Raw genomic sequence first — 25,062 nt, forward strand, 5'->3', positions numbered from 1 at the left:
CAGTTACAATTAGTGAGAAGAAAATGTGTAAATAATTATAGCACTTATCAAGATGTTTACTAAGTACTTTTACTCAAGTGCTGCAATACACATTTGAGGTACTGTACATGAGTATTTTCCATTCATGGCAAGAGCTTAGAAGGTAATCAACTTTAAGTAATTTAAACAGTGATATTATTTATTACAGTTTTTACAATATGACCAATATGTAACCCATCACCATTCAAAAGTTACCTCTCCAACACTGCCTGCAAATGCACTGAAATTTAGTATGTTGAGTTTACTAAAGAGGCAAAAATGGTTTGACCATATGACCAAAGGTAATCTGTAATATAACCTTATGTTGTGTGTGCCATGACATTGATTTAAAAAAAGAGAAAAGTTAGATTTTCTTTTCCTTTTAACACTGGTTGCAATATTCAGAATAAACAACAGCTTTAAAAACCAAAGTATTCTAATATGAAGTCCACGCAACACAATATACTTTACTTTAAACTTTACTATCTTTGATCTTTACAGGATCAGGTGGAGCAGCATCCCAAATAACTAAATGCCTGCACAATTCTTTACTTTCATTTTCTTTAATTAGTTGTGAGAGAGGAGGAAACTAACAAATGTTGGACAATTTCCTGCCACTGTCACAAATTATTCAAAAGGACTGAAAACTAATGTACATATGTGAACATAGTTAAAACAGAGGATGTAAAGGGCTCCACGTGTTTGAATACAGAGCACATCTGTATCCCAGTTCCATAATACATGTAGTGTTCACACAGGAGGAGCGACAACTATGCATATTAAAAACACTGTGCTGTAGTGAGTGCTGTTGATAACAAAAAATGTCACAACAGTTATTTATGTGTAAATCAAGTCTGTTCTATTTATCTTACATATTCTCACAACATACAAGTCCCAATGAATATACAATATACACAGTTAATATAAAGAGAATAAAAAGTAGAATAACAACACACAGAACACAAGACAAACACTTATATTCACATTCACATCCATTTAAAATAATCATATTAACACTCACTGTATTTACAGTTTCCATCAATATGTTAACCATCACTATAACAAATCTCATGAAATACATCTCTTAATCATTCTATTTAGATGAAACTTGAATAACATTTATAAAAGATATCTTATTTACAGTGTTTACATCAATACATAACAGATCTCCAAATATCTCTGTTAAGGTAAAAACAGCCAAGGAACACCTGGGGTACAAACAAATGTACATACAGTTCATTTCTGCTTTAAACCGTAAAATAATCTGTGTGTGTGTGCTGAGAGGATCTCTTTGTGTTGGCTTGACTGGGGCTGGATCTGACGCTCTGCGACGGAGACAGCTGGGCCCGCTCATTGTCCAGCTCCTCCTCCTCCTCCGGAGGGAGAGACAAATGAGTAGGTTTGTTCTGAAGTATTAAAACATTCTTCTGTTACATTGGTATTTCAATCTCAAAGTCAGAATTCAAAGTTGGTTTATTTTATTATTGTTGTTGTTATGAATTTGTTCTCGTTTCCTCCCACGGCACAATCTCGCTTTTTACTTCTTTGTAGCTGATTTTGAGTTAGTACAGGGTATGTTTTTACACCACTTCTAAACAAGTTCTTTTTTAATTCATTTATTTTTTGCTCCACTTTCTGCAGACCGTCCTTTGTCCCTACTTTTCCTCAGCTTCAGCCTGTGTTAGTGTGTGTGTGTGTGTGTGTGTGTGTGTGTGTGTGTGTGTGTGTGTGTGTGTGTGTGTGTGTGTGTGTGTGCGTGCATGAACCTCCCACCTCATGGCTTTTTATGGGGATTTTCACCTATGCTAATTAGGATCGACTGGCACGTGCTCTTAACCTATGAGGACATCATTACACAGGTGCAAACAATTCTGGGGTTTAAGAACACGTCAGGAATCTGATGTAGACTTTTCTTAGGATTTTTCTTACAAACAAATTTAGGAAAAAACTTAATTAGATATTGGTAAATGAGGCCCAATGTTCCTGGAATGATGCGACACTATTTCATCTTTACCCTGTGACTGATTTTGACTGATCTGGATGTGCAACTTTGCCCTGCACCTTATTGGTAAATCAACCCCATTGATGACAATGTGGGGTTTTTTTTAGTAGAATATGTTACATTAAAAAAAGATGCAGTGTTTTGTTTATTTTGTACTTATTGTAGAAAAAACAACCACATACTGGGACAGATATTTGAATTTACTCCCTTGTTTTGAGTTAATTATCAGATGTTTCCAGATTAAATTTACTAAAAGTAAAACTAATTTTAAATTGCAGTAAATATTAACTAATTATTCATTTATTGTTGGAAACTTTATTCTTTATATGTTGAGTATTTGTAAGCTTCATGTTCATGCTGACCTGTACACTCAAAATACTTTCTAGGCTGTAATTAATTTCAATATTTTGGCAAAATAAAGACAATGAATCTGTTTTCACTATAATTACTAACAGATTACATTGTTATCCTTGGGAAACATCAAAGGAAAATGATAGAAATATAATAAAATTACTGACCTGTTGTTATCAAAGAATGGCTACATGTTGTGTGCTGTCTTTGTTTGTGCATTTGCAGTAACTGTACCTTGCTGATGTCCTCCAGAGCTTGCATGATGGCTGCCACCACCAGGTTTACCAGCACAAACTGGGCCATAACCACAAAGCTGGTGAAGCAGATCGGAGAGACCCAGGACAGATAGCTCAAACAGCTGTCATCACCAGGACGACACTCCCTCAGTGTGTCCTTGAGACGCACAGAGCAATAATCAGAGAGGAAGAGGGACTGGAGCACAGACTGACGCAGACATCACAAAATCCTTCTTACTGTGATATCTGAACAGTTTCATAACCAAAGTAGTTATTATTTGTGCTTGTTTAAAAATGTAACAGCCTTTTGCATGCTCCATTGTATTGTTGGGCGGGCGTGCTCGTGAGCCATGTCGACACTGTTGCAATACACATGCCTTCCTGAATGCCTATGTTTCAGGGCGCATCAGCCACGTCATGAGATGAACAGAGTTCAAGTTTGGAACGCAGGAGCGTGCACCGCGTGTCATGTGATGAGGAACCACCATGCACAGCCGGCAGACATCTCTCCTTTTGTAAATTTTAGGAGAAGTTAGAAGGTAGAAGAAGGTAGAGGGTAAATTTATTGGTAATTTTTTAAACCAAGTTTTCATTTTAATTTAATTTTTTTATTTTCATGCGGGGATAACCTGAGCTTTACATCTCTCGCATCTTTCCATACATCTACTGTATCTTAGGCCAACTTGGAAAACACCTGGAAGAAGACCAGCTCTGCACTAAGGATTTCAAGTAAGATGGCTAAGATATGGTGCATTTTATGGCTGCTTAGCAACTTAAAATGCAACCTGACTCCACGCTCCTGAAAGTTGGCACAGAGTGGACAGTAGAGTAGCACTGCGCTTTCCAGGAGGATAAAGTCATGGCATGTGTACGGCCCCTAGGTGCTGCAAAAATATCCTAAAAAATGTAGAAAATTAACAAAGTTTGTAGCTTCAACTCGAAGGATCTGTTAGTTTATAACTTTACTGTAACACTTTATTTTATAGTTCTGTAATTTACTAAAAATTTCCCATTAATTCCCTTCTGTGTTCACTGACTGAAACACTCCCTGTGTTCTATAATGAGAACCAAACAGCTAGTTTCTTTTCAGGACACTTCCAAGAAAATATAATATTATAATATTCCAGATCCTTAAATTAAAGGGTTATCAAACTGTCTTTAATGTGAAATCAGGGACTTCTACTTCCCATAAAACCTTGTATCAAATGACCTAATGCTGTTAAACATATCTCACTTTTTTAAACAATCCTGCACACAAAATCGCACTTTAGAGTGATCCCCCTCTCATTGGCTGAAATGTGAAAACTGAACAGCGTAAATTGACATGATAAAGGTGTTTGCAGTTCTAAATGAATGCGCCAGTATTAACTTAACAAATTGTATTTTTGTTGGCAAGTGGCCATGATATCAGCGGGATAATACCCTCAAAAATATATGTTCAATGCTTGTAACTGTCTGATATTATCCCATATGTAAGGGATTTTTGACATCACATCTCCCTCAGCGGTCAGGGAATTACATACTGTTTGTATAGAGTTTGTGTATATCCATGCATGAGTACGTGTGTGAGTGTGTGTGCATACCTTCATAATCCCGCTCCAGTTGTCTCCGGTGCACACTTGGTAGAGCGTTAGCAGGGCCTTCCCAAAGTGTTTGAAGTTGGCGTAGCGATGTAAACCCTGGCACGGGTAATCGTCAGTGCATTCTGATCAACAGAGACACACAGACATGCAGATACTGATGTTACTGCACTGTGGACGTGATGGTTTCAACCAATAACGTGCTTCAGATATGTGTGTCAGACTATTAGCAAGTGCACACTTTGGGATGGCTGCGGCAGACAGCTCATTGAGGTTAAGCAAAAGGGTTTCTTGTTCTCCGTGGCAACAATATGAAAACTGGGCACATGTGGGATCAGCTCTGGGACCATGATCCTTTGCAGCAAGCCTATGTGAATGTGTGTGTTCTGCTTGCAGTGTGACTTACCTAGCTTGCCAAAGAGCTCCACTCCGAGCGCAGCGTAAATGAAAAAAAAGAACGTGAAGAGCAGACAAATGTTTCCAACCTGAAAAAAAAATGCATGTTAGTTCCCTCACACCAGACACGACAATGATACTGTGAATCCTCAGCCAGGGACCAGGGCCATTATGTACCTCAACCACATGGAACTACAAGCCTTAACTGAAGACAGGCCTTAAATTCTACTAATGACTAGTTTTTAAAAAAATTTCGCCATTTTAAGATTTCTATTTGTTGTATTAATTCATTGCTGCAAACTCAATACTTCCTCCCTCTGCACTGTGGAGAACTGTCACATACCCCTATAGACAGGGTTGCCACTTGTGCCGAGTGTTCATAGAAAATGGGAACCAACGGGATAAACAGAGGGAAATCCAGGCACAGAAATGTGAAAAACTTGATAATCAAGGAGGAATTGCATTAAAACGCCTTTATTATAGTGGCTAAATTATTGAAAAGCCCTGACGAAGACCGGTAGCGGTCGAAACGTGGTTTGTGTGTTTTTTTTCTCCACCATAATGAAGGCTTCATCACCTTTCACCTGTTTGCATTTTTTTTAGGAGTGCCTGGATGTCCTTCGTGTTTATCCTAAAGGATTGCCACTCTATTGTTATGAGACATTTCAAAGACTTTTGAAGCTTTTTAAAGACAAAATTATTTCAAAATGAAGTACCAATAACTCAAATAATGCTCATATATACCAGTCCAAGAACCATATAAAATTGTAATCTTTTTAAAGCTTTTGACGGGCCTAGTTGTGCCAAATTTAACTTGCGCAGCAATTTGAAGACCATTTGAAACAGCTGTGCTGTATTTTGACATACATTCATTTTTTTGTGGCAGGCCGCTATAATAAAAACACTTGCTGACACAAATAGATATTCTACGTTTGGAGTTAGACTGGTTATTAGGAGTGCTACTGGAATATTTATACAGTTCTGTTATTTATGACAGCACACTGTCGCAGCGCAGAGTGTACTCGGGGCAGACACAGAGCAGCAGGACATCAGATGCCATTAAAGTGAAACTTAACCAGGCACTTTACTGGGTCTAAAAGTTTCCATTAATTTACAAACAGCTGCTCCTCACATCTATCGATCTGATTGGATCAGTTGAGAACTGACAGTCAGATCAATTATTCACCCTGCAATTGAAAAACTGCTGCTATGAGAAAAAAAGGACTCATGGAGAGCTCGGTCTGCACTGTGTTTTGTGTTGGCCCACAAAACCTCTGAATTTAGCACAAAGCTGAATTTCTTCGAAGAGTCCAATAACCTACAACCAACAGAAGCTCAAAGTCAGAGGTTCCAGTAGGATAAATCCGAGCACTTTCATATATTTTATTTTTTTCCTTTTTATTTCAAGCACTTTCAATTACTTTCAAAAACTGTTGCAAGCCTGTTTAAATGATTAGAAATCTGTTTATGCTGCTGTACAAGCAACTTGATGAGGTTCTATGTGATGCGTTTGATCTTTATTAGTATGCAAATTTAATAACGAAACTGTGCAACACTGTTGTCGAGTTTCAAGTGTGCAAACAGGACAGAGAGAAACTTCAGGGTCACTAACTGCACGCTGTAATCATCAACTCGAGCGCCAATGCAGCATGAGCGTGCTTATTCCCACGCAAAACAAAACTGTTCATACTCACTTTACATTTATAATGAATCAGACATTATAAAGTGTTTACCTGTGACAGCGTACTGATGATGGTTTTCAGCAGAACTCGTATCTTTTTGGCCTTCAGCACTGAAGAGACACAACGGAGATAATAAAAAAGCTTTGTATACGTGCATACACAACACACACACACACACACACACACACTTAATTTGACATTTGACATCCAAAGATATCGTAAAGAATAGACAGAATTAAAGATAGAATCAAAAGATTTCCCTTTGTTGAGTGTGTGTGTGTGTGTGTGTGTGTGTGTGTGTGTGTGTGTGTGTGTGCGTGCGTGCATACCTTGTGCTAGTCTGAGGACTCTACAGACTCTCAGGATGCTGGGATTAATGGGAATTACTTCTGCCATATTCATCTTGTTGAAAACGATGCTAATGATGGAAACCAAGATGACAGCGAGATCCAGCAGATTCCAACTAAAGACACACACACACACACACACACACACACACACACACAACATCATGTCACACTTTTGGCACCGACAATGCAACATGCAACAGCAATTGAGGAAATTAAACTCCACCTCATTCTAGTGTGTTACCTGACTTGTATAAATCTCAGTGCACCAAATGCCACAAGCTTCAGCAGGACTTCCATGATCAGGATGACGGTGAACACATAGAAGGAATACTCTGTGAGTTTCTCTATGTACTGAAACACACAGACACACGCACGTAAATTTCTGCGCCCTCACAGCACCAATGCAGATTAATTTTGTGTTTGTGTGTATGTGTGTGTGCATTTACCGGAGGTTGATTATGATGTTCAAAAGCCATCATCAAGACACTGATGAAAATGATAGCAGCCATGAAGAGGTCTAGGTAGTTGCTGGAACACAGAGTGTGGATACACCGACGGATGCGGGAGTAATGTGTGTAATATGGCATCTGCTCAGATTCAGAAACAAACTTGTCTTGTCACACACACACACACACACACACACACACACACACACACACACACACACACACACACACACACACACAGACACAGACATACACAAACATAAAGATGCAGATTTTCAGATGTACACAGACAGAAAAGAGAGACAAATTTCTATCAGTCATGCACATTCAGAGTTGCACTCATTATTTTTTTTTGTCTTAATGGATCAAATCTTGCAACGTATCCTCATAAATCATCCTCATATATCTAATGAACTAACAGCCCACAAATGACATTGTCACGTTGCATACATAAAGTTACATCAGTTAGGTTTCGGAAAAATAATAATGGTGACGACGTACGTTAAAAAAAATCAAAGTTGACTCTGTTTCACATCGTTCTTAACTTGTGGGGGAAAAGTTTTGTGTTTGTTTGACCCATCTACCACCCCAACCTGCCTCCTTACACACACTTTTGGCCTTCATACAACTTCCTTCTTTACAACCATAAGCATGTTGATCATATGATAGCAGCCTTTACAATTATGTGGGTTATAAACGACTTCTGGTGCTATACTTTTCGTGGGTATACGAAAGAACAGTGCATGAAAACAGCTAGAATGACTATGTGTATGCAGGGTCCAAAATCAACACCTGCCAAGCACCAGAGGTGGGTAGATCTTATTGTTTGGTAAGTGAAGGCTATACTCCACACTGGCAGGTAAATGTCTATACCAAAATAGTGATGAAATTAATAAAATATGCTGTTTTTGTGTCTTTTAGGGGCGCACTGCACTGCTGCTCCTAAGCTGTGGTGATGAGTTTTTCAATACACTTGAATAATTTTGCGTCAGATTTTGCTTTGGCCCCTTCTTTAAGTTTGTATTCAACATAATACCTTATTGTCTCAATTAAATGTACTGAAATGAATGTATATGTGAAACCAAAGAGGCAATATATAATGGCCACTAAAAAATATGCTTGGTCAGTGGGTTTTTCATCTACCCCCCTTGGCTGGTGAGTCATAAAGTTCATTTTGGACATTGTGCCTCTGTAACACAAGAGGCTCAACACTATCTCCAGCTGCAGCTTTTGTCTTTGACAATAAAATTTGGATAAAGTCACATACATCAGACTTGTATTGTATCAACCATGCCTTCCTGTTTAGCCACTGTTCGCGTTACCAAAGCAATATTTCTGTTTTGATTTTTTTCAACTCTGAGAGGCAATACTGAAAAAAAAAACAAAACCCACCAACAAGCCACTTCACTCTCCATACCTCTGCATTGGCCTTGTGATGCTTCTCCCTCTGCATTTTTCTTTTGTTCTTGCTGACATTGGTGGAAGGTCTCCACCATCACACCAACAAACATGTCCAGAAGAAAGAAGCTTACAATCATGAAGGAGATGAAATAAAGCAGCACCCATTCGTTTTTGTTCCTCACAGGCTGAGACGAAAAGAGAGAAGGCGCCATATTTAACTTTCTAGTGCATAAAAGGGAAAATACATTTATTACACTCCTGTATTAAGATGGCGAAACAATCCGTGCATTTTATATCTCTCTCTCTGCATATTGACATGTGCTTGCTGCATTCACTTTAATCAATAGTTCCCATTTTATTTCTGTACCGTGACAAAATGAAGCTCACAATCATGAAACTTGCCAGAGTTGTGTAATCAATCACAGTATAGTCTGCACTGTTCATTGTTTCCTTATCATGTACATAACCGTAGAAAAATACAAATCAGACATATTGGAAGCAAAAGATACCTGTTTGTCTACTCCCACAGCATCCAGACCATCATACATGAGGTTCACCCAGCCGTCCTTAGAGTACATTACAAACAACGACATCAGCGCCTGAATGACAGAAAAGAAATAACTGTTAAGTCAACACACACTGATTTTCCAGGTTTTAGTATTATAAGATCTTTTATTTTGTTACGGGATATACATTCATTACAATTAGCTGATGTTTTTCTTTGTTCTTTTATTCAACCTTAAATGGACAGTTCACCCAAAAATCAAAAATACATATTTTTCCTCTCACCTGTGGTTCTATTTACTAATTTAATTGTTTTGGTGTATCATCACAGTGCATTTACTCATGGACGACAGGCTTGTGCACTTGACAGTGTGAGACGTAAACATTACTGGCATCCTTCTCAGCTGAGCTGTGACATTAGTAAGCTCAGTGGTGCTAAGTGAGCTAGCAGATTCATGACTCCTTCTGAGCAGCAGTACGACTGGTGGGTGTAATTTGATGGAAAGAAAATAGTGCCCGCATGAAACTGCTCACAACAAGGTATGTGGTTTATCTTAAGTAACCGGGTCATGATTTCTGGAAAGAGATATTGCTGTTGAGTTTTCAAATGTTTTTTTGTGTGCTTTAAGCCCCACATCTACTTTCTTTATATTAGAGAGAAGGCAGACATTTTGATATCTCCAACACTCTGTAACTCACACCAAAACAATCTCGACTAATAAATACCACCACAGGTGACAGAAAAATGTGTCACCTGTGGTGAACTGTCCATTTAGAAGAAACCAGGATGCATTCTACATATTTTAAGTTGTTGACGATGGCAAGAAAGTCAGACTCATGGCCAATGAATTAAAGGCAATAATTCATCAAGTTACTGTGGTGTTGTTTTTATGTGAAATAAAATCCAACTTTGCAAGTTTGTTCAAAGACAATATGTGCATGTATCCTCTAAATTTGGTTGTACAAAGTCTCATGAATTGTGTCAGTTTATCTCAAGAACAATAAATTTTAATGCAATCTGTTGGGGAGTTTTTGAGATATAAATCTAACATACAACCATAAAGACCTAAACACAGCTCCTCCTCAGCAAGTGCAATACTAGCAAGTAATTTTCTCTCTGTATTACTTTATGAGGCTTAGCAGCAGATGCATATTCACTCTTAGACAGTGATTAAATACTGTATGTATTGTATTACACAGTAGGCAAATTTACTATATTTAAACAGCTTTAATGTATATTCACAGAAATCAATTAAAATCCGACTGTACCTGAGGAAGGCTGTCGAAGTTGTACTCCTTTCGTACCCATTGATAGTTGGCTGACAGACAGTCGGTTTTGTTGGTGATGTTTCTTGTGTCCTGACCCACACAGTGGAAGAACGCCCCTTTGAACAACTGCAGTGTTTGTGTAAGACAAAAACAGAGAGTATGTAGAGTTAACACTGTCCCGAAAACATCTCAACTGCATCAAAGCTATCAGTATTAATGCCAAAAATTGCAGGAGTACATTCTCAACAGAGGTGTTTACTATGTATGCTGGTCAGGGGTCATGTTGTTCATTTTCATAGAACCCGACGTTCCGGAGATTGCATGGAGTTTGGAGTAGATGAGAAAACAGCTTATGTGTTTGTTTGTTTGTTTGTTTGTGTGTGTGCATGTGTGTGTGTGCCAATGTACCTGCACCCCAAGGACGCCATAGAAAAAGAGGAAGGCGACGCAAATGAGAACAATGTTCCCGATGGGTTTAACCGAGGCAATCAGAGCCTCAACAGCCAGCTTCAGTTTCGGGGCTCGCTTGATCACCCTGGAACACACAAACATAAACAAACAGACCCAAATATGAAATTAGGTGGGATGCTTACACACAAACCGTGCCAGAACATATGCACTGCTATCAACCCACACAAACAGAAATCAAACCTCTATACTTAAAGAAATTATTCTGTACCTCAGTGAGCGGAGTGTGCGCAGCAGACGCAAAACTTTGAGGATGCCCAGCATGTTATTTTTGTCCGAACTGACCAAAGAGATAACAATGTGGACAACAGACAGGATCACCAACGAACCGTCCATGACATTCCAGGTAGAGCGGCAGTAACTCTCCTTCCCAAACACCACACCCAGAGCTAGAACCTGGTGTTACAGCAATAACACACGCATTGAAAATTATCAGTACAATTTTATGGATTGTTTGAAACATTCTTGAAGGACAGATGAAAGTCTGAGCTACAAAATGATCCAAAAATATAACAAAGTTTAAGAATTGTCATAATTAGCTTCTGGCCTTTCAAAGGTCCAGATGTAAATGAATGTGAGCTCTTCTCTGCCTCTGCTTTTTGTTTTGGTGTCTTTTTTGTGGGGGTTTTTTTACATACTGTGTAATTTGCAACATAGGTATGTAAGCATGTTCCTTTATTTCTTTTATATGATCTTGACCATGCAGGGTTTGGAAAGTTTACTCAACAGCTCAGAAGCCAAATACTCATATTCATCATTAAAATCAAACACCTACATAAAGAATAATGCCTTTTCTCTATAACCTCTATGGTTAAAAACAACACAGACGTTAACTGATGTTTACCTTAACAAGCATCTCGACCAGGAACACACCAGAGAATAAGTAACGGGACATGTTCAGGATCCATCGCTCCTGGAGGGCAGAGTGAGATTTATTTATCATCTGCCTGTATTTTCTATTAAATATAATCAAACTCATACATATTATTTGTTTCATGAAATGTAAAACATTCAGCTTGACTGTGTGTAGGTCTGTGTTTCTCAGTCTGCAGTGATGCTGTATTTGCTCTCATCCCACATCACATGTAGTATAATTATAGTGTAGACACACATGTGCAGTCCTTTTGTGTGTGTGTTTGTGTGTGTGTATATCTGTCTGTAGTTATTGTACGATGCCTTTATATGTTTGACTGAATAGAGTTGTGTGTCTCCACACTCTGCAGGGTTTCAAGTGTATCTCTCTTCAAAATTACAGTAATTGAAGGTGTCTCACCGTGCTTTCAGGGTCAATTCCAGGCCTCTCCATAGCAATGGTGACACAGTTTAGAAGAATGAAGAGCAGAACCATGTGGTCGAACATCTTGTGAGAGATCACACGTTGGCAACAGATGCGGAACCTAAACAAACACACACACATTTCAATTAAAACAGCTACAGTCAGTTAAACATAAGAGGAAGATAAAGTGGAAATAAAAGTGATGGTGTAATATAAAATACATTTTCAAAGTGTGAATCCTGTGTCCCTACATTTTGTGTGTAAATGAGACCTACCTGTTCTGTGGGGACAAGACGAAAAATGACCACTCTTCACGTTCTTTGCACCAGCGGACCACTTTTTGGATCCACTTCAACGATCCCTGCAGGGGTGAATACTAAAGCTTCAGCAGCCTCTCTTTATCAAAAGCACAAACAAAATACTCAAGAGCCACCAGTGACACTAGAGAGATGTGGTGCACCAGCAAAATGTTGCTTTGAACAGAAGGAAAGAGACCAAAGGGGAACAAATTGCCTCACTTTCTGCCACATTACTGCATGTAAAACCTTGTGTAGTCCTAAACCAAGAATAATTCTCAGCTGTATCCCAAACTGGTCTTCTTTAACTCTTCCCTTTAAAGTACTTACATTGTCCTCCTGGGTGGATGCAGAGTCTTCCTCAGACCCACTGCTAGAGAGAGAGCCCTGAAACATCATGAGACAGAGCTGAGTGAAGGTGTGTGTGATTATGTTTGTGTAAGGACAGCACCTTGAGTCTCAGAACTGTAATCAGGGAGCAGTAAACAAGTTGTTCACCACAAGTACTATCTCTCAACAGATCCTGAAAGCCACAGTTACCAACGTATGACTCTTTGTGAACTTACGTGTTCCTCGCGGTCGTCTGTCTGAGAAGAGTTCTCAAAAGTCGAGCTGGCTGGAGGGGAGCTGTCGGGCCCACAGGGAGAGAGAGAGGAGTCTTCGCTGGTACTTGAGGGGTCCTGGAAAAACAGAAGGTAAAGCATGGCATACATACATACATACATGTGTGTGTAAGTTTGTGTGCTGTTGTTATTGCTTGGTGTCAAACATTTGGCTCTTGGAGAAAACTGAGACAGAAGTCCTCACCCTCGTGTGGAAGCTCTGAACCACTAAGCCCACAAGTACATTGAGAAGAACGTGTGTACCCAACACAATGATCGCAACAAAGTAGAGAGCGGACCACGGGGAGGTGGCAGCCATGGCGTTGTAAAGCACCAGATTCCAGTCCTCCTGAGTCAGAAGCTGTATAGGTGAGATTTAAGAAAACAGAGTAGCACAGACAAAGCAGGGTTTGATATAACCAATAGCCCCATAGCCTGGGTCCAGTAAAAGTTTAAGCCAGGAGAGCTGATTGGCCAGTCACTGGCCCGGTGCACCTCAAGCATAACCAGTCTGTGCTCATAAAAACCATGCAAACACATTTCATGACTTGTAACTGGTATTTATAAAGAAAGACTGTGTGGTGAGAATATGCACACTTCAAGCATTGTTCAGGAGAAGGTGAAATAAGGACGAGATTAAATATAAATTAAGAGAGTAACTAACATTGTTTTTAGGTTGTTAATCAGGTGCACTGATTGTTATTATTTTTGCAGGCTACATAGCGCTCTGTAAAATGTCAATCAAAGACACATTTATTGTAATTTATCACATATTTCTAATGTTGATTATAAATTATTTATGAGCAATGAATTTTATAATTTCATTGACAATAATCTCCCTGTTAGTGATTGTTTAGTGTCATCATGTGAAGCAGTTTGCAAAGTCAATTTCAAGATAAGGACTATGAAGCACTGATCCGAGGTTTAATAGTGAAGATAATTAAGATTTACCACAATAGTGATTTGCAAAAATGTGATGATGCAACACAGTCCATAAAACTGTACTTCTTCACCGTATTTCTCATAGACAGAATTAATGAATGGTGGAGAGACACAAGTATGCAAACAATGTTTCAGGGTGTTTCTACATCCATTTATGGCAAACTGTGGGTATAGAAATGAGGCTCGTCCACGTGCACCAAGCACCACAATGACTGAGATTTATAAAACAGAATCAGGTGTATGTATGTCTTTATACATCTGATGAAAAAAATCATATTCAAATTTCTGCCTTTGCATGTATACACAGTTTTAGTCATGAATGAATTTTGTGCATCTGGTCCCAAAAGTATCCAATTAGCATCTGTATGTGATCACCGCAAAGACCCAGCAGCACTTCTACACCATTATCTGCACAGCACAATTACACCTAACCTACAGTTTCAATGTCTATATCTGATCAATATGTCACAGACATTAAAAATATATATAAATATTTATATAAACGCTTTTTTCCAGTCTCAAACTGAAAGCTCTTTAGTGTTTCTTAGTGTTTTTATATTTGTATAATAAATGAGCCAAAATATTTTTCTAAAAAATATGTTTTTTTGGCTGCTGGGCCAGTGAGTATATCAAGTGCTGATAAAGCTCAGTGGTAAGAAAATGTTACGTTAGACACTAAATAAGTTGAGGTGCAAACTGAATTGTGAAGGCATTCAATGATGATTGCACACATTAGGCCAAAAACTAACCTGGAAAACAGTGACCATGGACCAGAGCAGGGTGTCAAAGTTTTTTCGGTCAGTGACGGTGTCTTCGTGCCGAGTTTTGAAGTCAAATTTACCACCAAACAGGTACATGCCGAGTATGCTGCAGAAACAAGCACCGATTTAAAAATCAAACATCACATGGCTGATCATCATTATTTTAACAGAAATTTCTTGTGACATTACGGAAGTCCACACGGAGACACATGGGGATGAAAGATTTGTGTGTACATACCTAAAAATGAATGTAAAAAACAGTAGCAGCATAAAGAGCGAGGCGGCCTCTTCCATCGTCCTCTTCAGCACCAGCAGTTGTCTCTTCAGGTGAGGGAGGAAGTGAAGCAGCCTCCCAAACCGCAGCAGACGAAACGCACGCAGAACTGACAACCTTCCATCGGCTTTAGCCCCTACCTCCCACAAACTGAAAAACCACAAACGACATTTTAATATGCGGTTACCAACTTCTCCCTGACTACTGTTACAAATATGCCTTCTAGTGTCACATGGCTGACTCAGTGTCATTCACCTCTAACACACTAGACCCAATAGTTTTGCTCGACGCCTGAACAGCTTTTGTGCCGTCACGGTCAGAAAACAAAATGTGTGGAGAGTTGAACCCCAGACAATGAAATCTGGATACCAGTACATTTTAACCCTTTAAAAACTGACCTCCTGCAGCCATTGTTTGCATAATTCTGTTTGAATCAATCTAAAATAAAAACCATAATAACTACATCATTCACTCCTTTTGGAGTAAAAAGCTCTGTTTCATCATGTCGTAATGACATTATTTCACTACGTCACTTGGGGTGCAAACCACGTGAAAAACGTGAAAATGCCTTTGCACTCATAAAAATGAGTACATCTAACAAAGTAAATGATGAGCATAGTTCAAACTACTTATGGTTGGTAAGAAATATTTAGTTCATGTTTCTGCATTTCAAAAATCTTTTGGATCAATATATTTTGCTATACTATTTTGTAAAATTTAATATAAAAACACCAAATTTTTTAATATCTTTTTTAATGACACCTATTTCAATACATACATCAGTTATTATGGTTATTTTATCTCGGGTTGCACTGATTTTAGGGATATGAAGCATTTGAAGACACTCTAAGAGATTACATTACAATAAGCAAAAACAGCAATGTAGGCACTGCAGGACCATTTCTACTGCAGAGTTCAAAGGGTTAACAAATGCTCAGATTACAGGACAAAGCAATAACAGAGGTCAATAGTGAAACCACATGGGATCATAATACCTGAAGATAACGATGACAAAGTCAAAGATGTTGTTTCGGCTCCTAAAGTATGTCCATGTGAGAGCCAGCAGCTTTAAGACCATCTCCAGGAAGAATATGATGGTGAAAATGATGTTACTGATCTGTAACATTTTTGTCAACTCCTTAGGCTGTAGGAGGACAGGATGAGAGAGCCAGAGAGGACAGCGGGGATGAGGGATATAGATGGAGAGAGGGAGCAAAATGTAAAGAAAAGAGAAGCAACAAAAAAAAGTTATGAGACGTAAAGAAAAATAAAGTAGTTAATATCTCATTATAATATTCCCTTTGGGGCTCTTAACATTGAAAAGCCTCTCCCCTTCTCCCCGGCACAGCAAAATATTCTCTTAAAACTATCTTTGAAGCTCTCAGGTGTTCAGTCCATCATTCACCTCACACACCTGAAATTCACAGAAGCCTGGTATAGCAGACAGAAACACGCTGCTGCTTACCTGCCCATGATGCTCTATGGCCATAGTGAGAATATTGAAGAAAACAGCAATCATGATCACTTTGTCGAAGAGCTTACATCTAACAAACCTCCTAAGATTTCGAATGTACGGTCTGCAGACCTGAAAGAAAAGGGAGTTAGTTAAGTGAGTCCTTGTTAGTAAAGCAACGATGCTGCTGCTGGTACTGAAGAGAGTTGTTGATTAATCTCACCACTGAGGCAGTATTCCTGCCGACGCCACCATCGGGGTGCACCTTGTTACGATGTCTTTTGGTGAAAGGATATAAATAACAGTAAGTGACTTAAAATAGATCAGCAGGGTGTTATTTTCAAGTTATATGAAGACATGACCCTTTGTTCTAGTGATGCGCCTGTTTGGGCCCTACTTAAACAGTATGTAGCGTATGGTCTGAAATGCATGGCTTAAGTGCATTTAGGCCGTGTGCAAGGCAAGGCAAGGCAGCTTTATTTGTACAGGACATTTCATACACAGGGCAATTCAAAAAAGAACATAATGTTTTAAATTAAAAAAACATAATAAAAGATACAGATTTACAATAAAAGAGAGAGAGATGAAATATACAAGGTGAAATCCATTACTAAATGATAAAAAATAATAATTCACTTTCTCTACCTGGATGCTTCCAAATTCAAATTTGACTGAAAATGTATGAACACTTTTAAGGGTACAGCACTTATTTTTACTTTTATCCTGAAAATAATGATATAATCTTGCACCATTCTACACACAGATATCATATGTTAATTAAGTGTTTTAAGCAAAACTTTAAAAAAAAAAAACTTGCACTTTGAGCTCGCACAGAGACTGACCTGTTTGATCTGCTGGAAATCCCTCGTAGGCAGGAGGCTAACTTTTGACAAATCCATTTAACAAACACAGTAACAGCACTCTGCTCTCCTGTCTCCTGCCTCATGTTGTCCGAGAACTGGGTGGTGATGACGACTGCGCACACGTTCATCATGACAAAGGAGCCCATCTGGTTGGGGAAATAAAGACAGAATATTTAGTGAAAGGGTTTGAAAACTGTTTCAAGGAAATTGCATAAAGCAATTTAATATTACTGCCCTCAATTCAATTTAGCCCTGACAGAAAAATTATGATACAAATCAAATAACTCTGTTTCAGGGGGAACACAACAAGCTTGTAAACCATCATTCTGCAGACTGTGTAAAGCAGAGTATTAAAAATTGCATATTTCATATTCAATTTCTCAACCTCTAACTAAATGGCCCGACCACAGCCGATAACTTTAGGGTGGTTCTGTCAGTCTTTTATTCTTTTTTCTACATCAGAGCATGTAAACAATGTCTCATGTAATTATGTGAGGAACACCCATCTGCGGTTTAACACAGCATAAAACTCAGATCTACAGTTAACAGATGGACAAGCTATTCAAATAGAACTGTAGTAAGCCAGGATCACAGCAAAAAATTGGGGTTTTATTAATTCTAGGTTCATTAAATATTACAGGGGTTCAGGCTTGTTGGGTGTGCAGCTTGGGGACAGATACAGTATTTTAGACTAAATCACAACTCAATTTCAATGCATTTTGCTGCTGTTGTTGGATTTTCATAGATGTTACTGAAATTATTTAAACAGCCTTACAGATCATTATGTCAACTAATGCCAAAAAATTACTAGAACAGTAAAGTTTTTAACTAGAACAAGAACAAGTGGCCACAAAGCAAAATTTTTCCAATCCTCGAAATGATCACTTGAGGCTGCTTTCAGAAGTAAGTCAATCCCCATGGACCTCCATGTTAAAATGCCAAACTTAACAGCAGAAATGAACATGTTTACAGCCTGGTACAAAGGACAGCTTTGGTCTCTATAACTAATTTCTGTGTTCATGACATCTGTACTAATTTTATATGACTCTCCCGTTTACATTTAATTAGGGCTTAAAGTTATTCATATTTTGTCTACGAGTTGTAGATACAGTCTGTGAGTCAGATTCAACCAGACAGTTCCACCCTCTCGACCAAATGTGGTCAGTTATGGCTCCAAAACATCAAGATGGCAATGGCCAAAATGTCAAATTCAAGGCGTCATAATGGCAGTCCACAAACCAACGGGTGACGTCATGGCAGCTACATCAATTATTTATACAGTCTATGGTGGCTACTCACAATTGTGACGAATATGAAAAATACAAAACTCCAGGAGGAATGAGCATCCATGACAAGAAACATGATCTCTGACCATCCTTCCAGTGTGACAACCTGGGGGTGGAGAGAGACAGAAAGTGATCATGTAATTATGTGGCGACATTTGTATAAACTCTGAGTTAAAAACGTTGGGATGAAACGTCTTGAAACAGTCTTGTTCATGAAACGTCAGCAGAACAAACTTGTGTTAAAAGTGTTAGCAGAAGAAAATGTGCGTGTATTCTGGCATTTATCAATATATAAGTAGCTCCGATCTTTTTGTAGGTACTAACAAAATCTACACCCCCCTCTGACCACTCGTATTGCTTGTGTGAATGAGGAATGCAGATAAATATTGCTTGTCATTAAAATTGGTATTGTGCTCTGTTAAGTTCACAATACACTGACACCTTTGAAACATACAAGTTAAATGTGACAAACATTAGTTGGCAATTAGCAGATTCAGTGAAAGAAAGATTAGCGATGGCCATCAGATTGTATAACAATTTGTGAGATCATCACATGGCCTAAAGTACTGAGCCTGAGCCCAAACAAGTCCGAGCCCCCCACAGAGCCCAGCTGCTCCCCCTGCTCCTGTCCCTGCCTGCAGGGCGAAGAGGAGAACGAGCCGCTGTCCACTGCTGACACAGGAAATTATGTCAATCAATCAATCAATCAATTTATGGATACCGAAGATATCACTTCTGAATTGCCCGGCGCCATATTTGTGACCGACAGCAGACTTGTCTTGATCGTCATAACTGCAAACACAGCGCATCTAAATGAGACAGAAATTCACCACTATGTATTTGTTAAAAACAAGTTTCTGTTGCTTTCTGTTTCTGTTTGTTTATTCTGCCGATCTAGCTGCTTTGGGATGGAATAAAATTGGGTTTCTCTGACAACTGACAACAGCACAACATATTCCAGGCATATCGTATGGACTTTATTTTTTCATTTTGATTTCTGTGTCTTCTCACCTCTGTCGTCTCCTTCTTACTTAAATGGCGGCACTAAGGCACTGTGACCTCATATGGACCATACGTATATATATTATTTATATTATATGTTGATAATTCGTTGGCATTCATGAACATACACACGTGCCAACGATGAAATCAGAGTTTTCCGCAGCATTCATGAATGTAAGTTTTTAGCACTAAGGTGTTTTATGTGCAAATCTACTCACAGATTTACCAACATTTCATGAATGAGACCCATTGTTAAAAAGTGAAACAGGAAATCAAGACTAAACAAATCTTAAAATTCAATTTTTGCCCAATGTTTTTGCTTCCACATGCTCACATTAAAACTGTATTTCTGCAGATATTAAAGTCCTTTTTACCTGGAACGTAGTTATCCATGCATAGGCGATGTTATCAAAGTTGATAACTCCCATGTGAGGGTTCTGGTCCCCAGAACGACAGACATTGTAGTACAGGTTCCAGTTTACACAAGAGTTAGCACCTGCCACCGTGGGGACGAAGCTATTGGCAGCTGAGGCATGATGGGGAGCAGCCAGTGAGCATGTTTTCCCATTCTCGACATAAGGGGGCACATCGTGACAGTGCCGCATCCCGTTATTGCCATCAAGCGAACAAATAAATGGGACATGTTCACCATACTTGGTCATGAAGTATGGGCTTAAGGACATGTTGTATTTTCTGGATGGAAAAAGAACGACAGTTTATACACAGCAGAGTTGATATGCCATAGAAATCATAACATAGATTTTAGTGTACAAATGACAGTTTTAAGAAAACATAATTTACATACAGGGGGTCGTGTTGGTGATTCATAGATAAACCACAGAGTCAAAAACTGAGAAATGTAAAGACAAAGCAAGCCCTAATGTCCAAAAAAACAGGATGTAGAATTATTATTATGTTAAAAATTATCATCTAGTTGACTAACAGTTTTTATGAAATTTTGCTTTTATCCACAGAAATTTAAGTTAGTGTTTTGCTCAGCATTTTGTACACAAAGTGGAAAAGCATTCTCAATATCATATCAATATCATATCATCAATATCACAGACACAATTTCACCAAATGCAATAAATCACAATGGAAATGATTAGTCCTTCTTTAGTCAGTCGACAGAACTTTAATCGGTGACAATTAAAATGATCAGTGCATTGTCAATTGAATTTCTGTGTGACTGTAATTTTCATACAAATATGCCAAACATCCACTGGCTTTAGCTTTACAAATGTAAGGATTAGCTTTTTGTATGTGTTTAATGTACAATGAATATCTTCTCTTTTTGGTTTTGGACTGTCAGTCAGCCAAAACAAGCATCTGAAACCACCTCTAGTCCTGGGAAACTGGGATGGGCTGTTTTTGTTTGTTTGTTTATACTTTTTGGGACAATTTATAGACCAAACTATAATCAATAAATTAAGAACCACCTGGCAGATCACCTTGTTGGTCAATGTTCATGCAGCCAAGAGAAAAGAGAAAAGTACAAATACTGGAAAGGAGACCAAGCAATGTCCTTACGTAGTTATGTCCTCTCCCAGGAAGCAGCGGTTGCGTAGTTCGCCCGCCCACAGCTGGACTCCCACAACAGCGAAGATGTGTATGACGAAGAGGTAGAGGACGAGAACGTTTGCAAGCATGGGCACAGTGCCTACAAGTACTGTCACCACGTCTCGCATGCCTACACAGATAAACACAGAAAGATGCCTTCAGAAGTTAATTTGACTCAAACTCACACACAAGCATATAATGTATCACATGTGCACACGTTTACAGTTAACACACATGACGGACAGTTGACCGACTTTCAGTTTCAATCGATCTTAGTCTGTTTGTTTATTTATTAAGCCCCCATTTGCTTTTGCATTGCAGCAGCCCTGGGGTCTACACAGTTACATGATGAGAATACAAAAATACACATTCACAATACCCACTGGTGTGGGCAAAAATATCGATTTATTGATATCAATTCTGAAAATTTCAATACGTTTCACTACTCATTTTCCGCAGCATCGAAACACTAACACTAGCTGTGATTCGCTGTCTCTTATTGTTAACGTCTGCTAAAGTGATCCTACTGTTCGCTGCTACTAACCAAGAAAAGAAAAGCTGCCACTGTCATGTTATGGCCTGGTTGTATTTATCTTTCAATGTAATCTTTAAATGTAATGCCCTTAAAGTTTTTTCTCTGTTGTTTCAAAAATGATATTAAATCAATAATCTATGCTAAAAATGAAACCATGTGAATGTGGTATATGTACATTTGTGTTGAGACAAAATACTTTTAATTTAATTCTATTTTTTAATATCTAACCTCATTCCTCCCCACAGTCATCATCCCAATCTCTCTCTGTCTCTCTTACACAGACACACAAACACACATCCATCTGTGTACACATTTTTGCTACGTCTGTTTTTCCCCCCACATTGCCTGTATACCCACCAGTTTAAGCCTGTGCTGTACTCCCTGTTTGTTTTGTATTGTTTTGTTTGACCGTCTTTAGTTTCATTGTATTTGTATGTCTCTCTTGAGTGTTTTCACTTGTTCGGTTATCACCGTACTGCACAGTAAATAAATACATAACGTTAATGTCAAGGCACACAATGGAGCAACATCAACACAAACACTTATGTCCAAACCAACAGTAAATTCAATTTTTATAGACTTTTATAATCTGTATCTGATTGTCACTCAGTTTAGCCAGGGCCTCTGTTGGCCATTTAGGGGCCTTAAGCGTATTACTCTGTCCCAGCTATACTATTTTCTTTGTTTTCAAACGACATCAAGTTTGCTTTAGCCTGCACTCTCTTTCACACATTGTGGTAAACAAAGAACTCTGCTTGTATGATCAATTTATTTTTAGAAATTCTGAATTTTACATTTTAGAGAACAAAATAGAGTTAATAATCTAAAACCCAAAAATGTTTTTCATACTCCAAACCACCAGCGCTTAAAATTGTTAAATCAAATTCTGTACTTTTACATACTGTGTAGCAACCCTCTGTGTTAAATGTAGTCCTAGAGGTTCTCAAAATACATGTTTCAGATGCCTAAACCTGCTTTATTTTGAAATAGTTATTTCTACAAAAAAGGGCAGAAGGAAAAATGCAAAGAAGATTACTTTAGGAGGTTTATTATAGGGATCGGCAACCACTGAGTCACAGTGAAAGCTTGAAAGCTTGAAATCTTTTACTCACATAAGTTTCAGAATATCAACATTACTACGTATATTACCCACTGTAGCTTTGTTTTTAAAAAACAGCAAAATGTTAAAATGTTGACTTACTTGGTACTCTTCCGATCAGTCGCATCGGCCCGAGCATTTGACAGACTGGCCAGTGGATGCTGAGAGAATCCATGAAATAACCAAACAACCTGGAGGAAGTGTTGCAGACAGAAACCGGGAGAAGACTTTTAATTAGGGTTCGTTCATTTACAACAAACAAAATTCACACACCCTATCACTAAATATGAAAACATAAACGTATACTAACTCTACAGAGTTGACGAGGAGGTCCAGCTTGTTCCAGTTGTTGCGAAGGTAACTCCCTGTGTAACCAAAGACTCCCAGGGCCACCATCTTGATGAGCATTTCCAACATAAAGTATGCAAAGACAACGAAATCCAGCACCTGGCACACATGATTAAAGAAAAAGTGAAACAACTATGCTGATATGAGTGGCAAAAGCAGTATTAGTATTTTATGTACAATAGGTCATCATTGGCATTTTATGTTAGAATTTATCTTGTCGCAAATGTGGAGTGACATGGCCAGTTTCTCTGTGAAACATCTCAACCTGCTTTAAGTGCAGAAAAGTGTTAATGTTGTCTTTGGCTCAACCAGAATAGCCCGAGCTGAAGCAGTGAAGTGAAGTTTAAAATGAACCTTAATTTAAGGCTGAGTTGCACCCACAAGGATTAATTTAATTTAATCTAAAACTAGCTCTAATCAGAGTTTAGTTAAACCCGTTATAAAATGAGTAAATTCAGATTTTAAAATAAGCAGTGATCTTTTGCACTTTTAAAAATTATTCTTGGTTTAGTAAGGCCAGGTCTATTTATTTAAACAGAATTTATACTGAGTTTAATCAATAGGGACAAGTGTCATATGTAAATTAACAGGTAACAGGTAAATAAACAAATACTTATAAAATACTTATAAATAAATACAAATATAATCTGCATGCTGTTGGCTCCTAATAAATATAAAAGAGAAAAAAACTCATTATTATAAAAGCCAGAGTCTGTCTCTCAACTTTTTTCGAAGAACTTGATTATTTTGCTCAATCCATCTCAAAACGGCAACCACTGTGACAGTTAAAACTGTTTGACTTTAGGTTTAAAGTTAACCCTGGATAATAGGTTAAACTGCAGTTTAAAGTTTTGCAACAGAATTAAATTTAATCTAGGTTTAGAGTAAACACTAAACTGAGATTTAAATAGTGGTTTAAATTTAATCGGTGTGGTGCAACAATATTTAAACCTAAAACATGATTTAAACAAATTTAATAGTTAATCCTTGATGGTGCAATCCTGACTAAGTTGTTTAAATAAAATCTGTAAAAAGAAATTGGACATCCGTATCTCACACCACGATATAGCATTTAGCCAATGCATGATTTGCATAACAGCACGTTATCGAGCCACGCTGCAATGATAGAATTAGTGCTGGTCGTGTGTTTTCATGGAGAGAAAGGATGTACACAGAAGAAATGCACTTTTTAAATTGCATTTAAACTTGGTGTTTATGACACAGTAAATGTACATTTCACTGGTGTAAATGCAAAGGTTATACTAACCTCTAGGTTGGAGCTCCTCCCAACACCCGGCTTGTACATGCCCAGACTCCCACAGTTAAGCAGGACCATCAGTACAGACACAGAATCCAACCAAGTGGAGGAAGAGGATAAGGTAAAAACACGAAGGATGAGATCATATTCATTCATTAGTTTGTATAATTCATCAACAACAGATGATTACATACTGGAGGCACCAAATGGGACTAATAATGCCCAAGTTTATACAATATTGTAATACTGTTATAATTCAACCCTTTGAAACCTGAGACAGTTGATTCAATTTCTTTCAAAAACATGGAGAGAAGGAAACAAGCTACTTAACAACACTTAATTTGATATATTATTATCTTTTTTATTTATATATTAATACATTTTGTGTGACATAATTTTAAATATAAAATTATTATAATTAGAAATATAGTTTCCTGAACATTTGCCCTATTTTTTGGATAATTTTCTAATAATCCTCCCCTCCTTTTTTAAAGTTCATTTCCAGGTAACTTTCTTGTCACCTTTTACTAATTTCTTGCAATTTGTGGGGCATTTCTTGTCAAGTTGGTTATTGCCCCCCCCTAAATTTTAGAAAGAAAAATGTGTTAAAGGTGCTGAACGCAGCAAAAGAAGACTGATACCACAATCATATAGGCGAGAAAGAGATTTCTGTTCAAGCTCACATAGGTTTTTATCACTCTTATTGCACATATTTGGTCTTACCAGGGGTCAGACAAAGTTAAACTTCCAGCACTAGAAAGGATATGGGCTACAGGCAATTTTCAGACACCAGTTTCGTAGTCT

At 38.1% G+C, this 25,062-nt stretch overlaps 1 protein-coding gene across 2 annotated transcripts; it reads right to left on the reverse strand.

The window, feature by feature from the left end:
- Positions 1-619: 619 nt before the first annotated feature.
- Positions 620-24,356, reverse strand: LOC121949157 (voltage-dependent T-type calcium channel subunit alpha-1I-like). Of its 2 annotated transcripts, none has more exons than XM_088083418.1 (31): positions 24,268-24,356; positions 22,963-23,099; positions 22,755-22,843; positions 20,989-21,148; positions 19,833-20,151; positions 18,470-18,562; positions 17,150-17,316; positions 16,531-16,585; positions 16,320-16,439; positions 15,850-15,998; positions 14,819-15,004; positions 14,569-14,686; positions 13,083-13,238; positions 12,842-12,955; positions 12,606-12,662; positions 12,255-12,340; positions 11,977-12,100; positions 11,548-11,616; positions 10,915-11,099; positions 10,644-10,770; positions 10,236-10,361; positions 8,972-9,061; positions 8,479-8,647; positions 7,062-7,228; positions 6,857-6,966; positions 6,595-6,728; positions 6,317-6,375; positions 4,594-4,672; positions 4,191-4,312; positions 2,606-2,764; positions 620-1,391 (listed from the first exon to the last, which is right to left on the reverse strand). In XM_088083418.1, exons 1-31 carry the CDS (start codon positions 24,334-24,336, stop codon positions 1,266-1,268), a joined length of 3,921 nt encoding a protein of 1,306 aa, XP_087939544.1. In that variant the 5' UTR covers positions 24,337-24,356; the 3' UTR covers positions 620-1,265. The 2 variants fall into 2 exon arrangements, with proteins under 2 accessions (XP_087939544.1, XP_087939543.1); XM_088083417.1 differs by having other exon boundaries at positions 620-1,424.
- Between the last annotated feature and the right edge of the window lie 706 nt (positions 24,357-25,062).

Source organism: Plectropomus leopardus, chromosome 10 (genome assembly GCF_026936395.1).
Source record: "Plectropomus leopardus strain MGB_pleo_1.0 chromosome 10, ASM2693639v1, whole genome shotgun sequence".
Lineage (NCBI taxonomy): Eukaryota > Metazoa > Chordata > Actinopteri > Perciformes > Serranidae > Plectropomus > Plectropomus leopardus.

Excerpts from the sequence above, each read along its gene's own strand:
- LOC121949157 (XM_088083417.1), bottom strand. The coding sequence starts at position 24,336 with ATGGTCCTGCTTAACTGTGGGAGTCTGGGCATGTACAAGCCGGGTGTT. Across the intron at positions 12,956-13,082 it reads TTCAGAGCTTCCACACGAGG|GACCCCTCAAGTACCAGCGA; the intron begins GTGAGGACTTCT and ends CTGTTTTTCCAG. Across the intron at positions 10,362-10,643 it reads ATGGCGTCCTTGGGGTGCAG|TTGTTCAAAGGGGCGTTCTT; the intron begins GTACATTGGCAC and ends CAAACACTGCAG.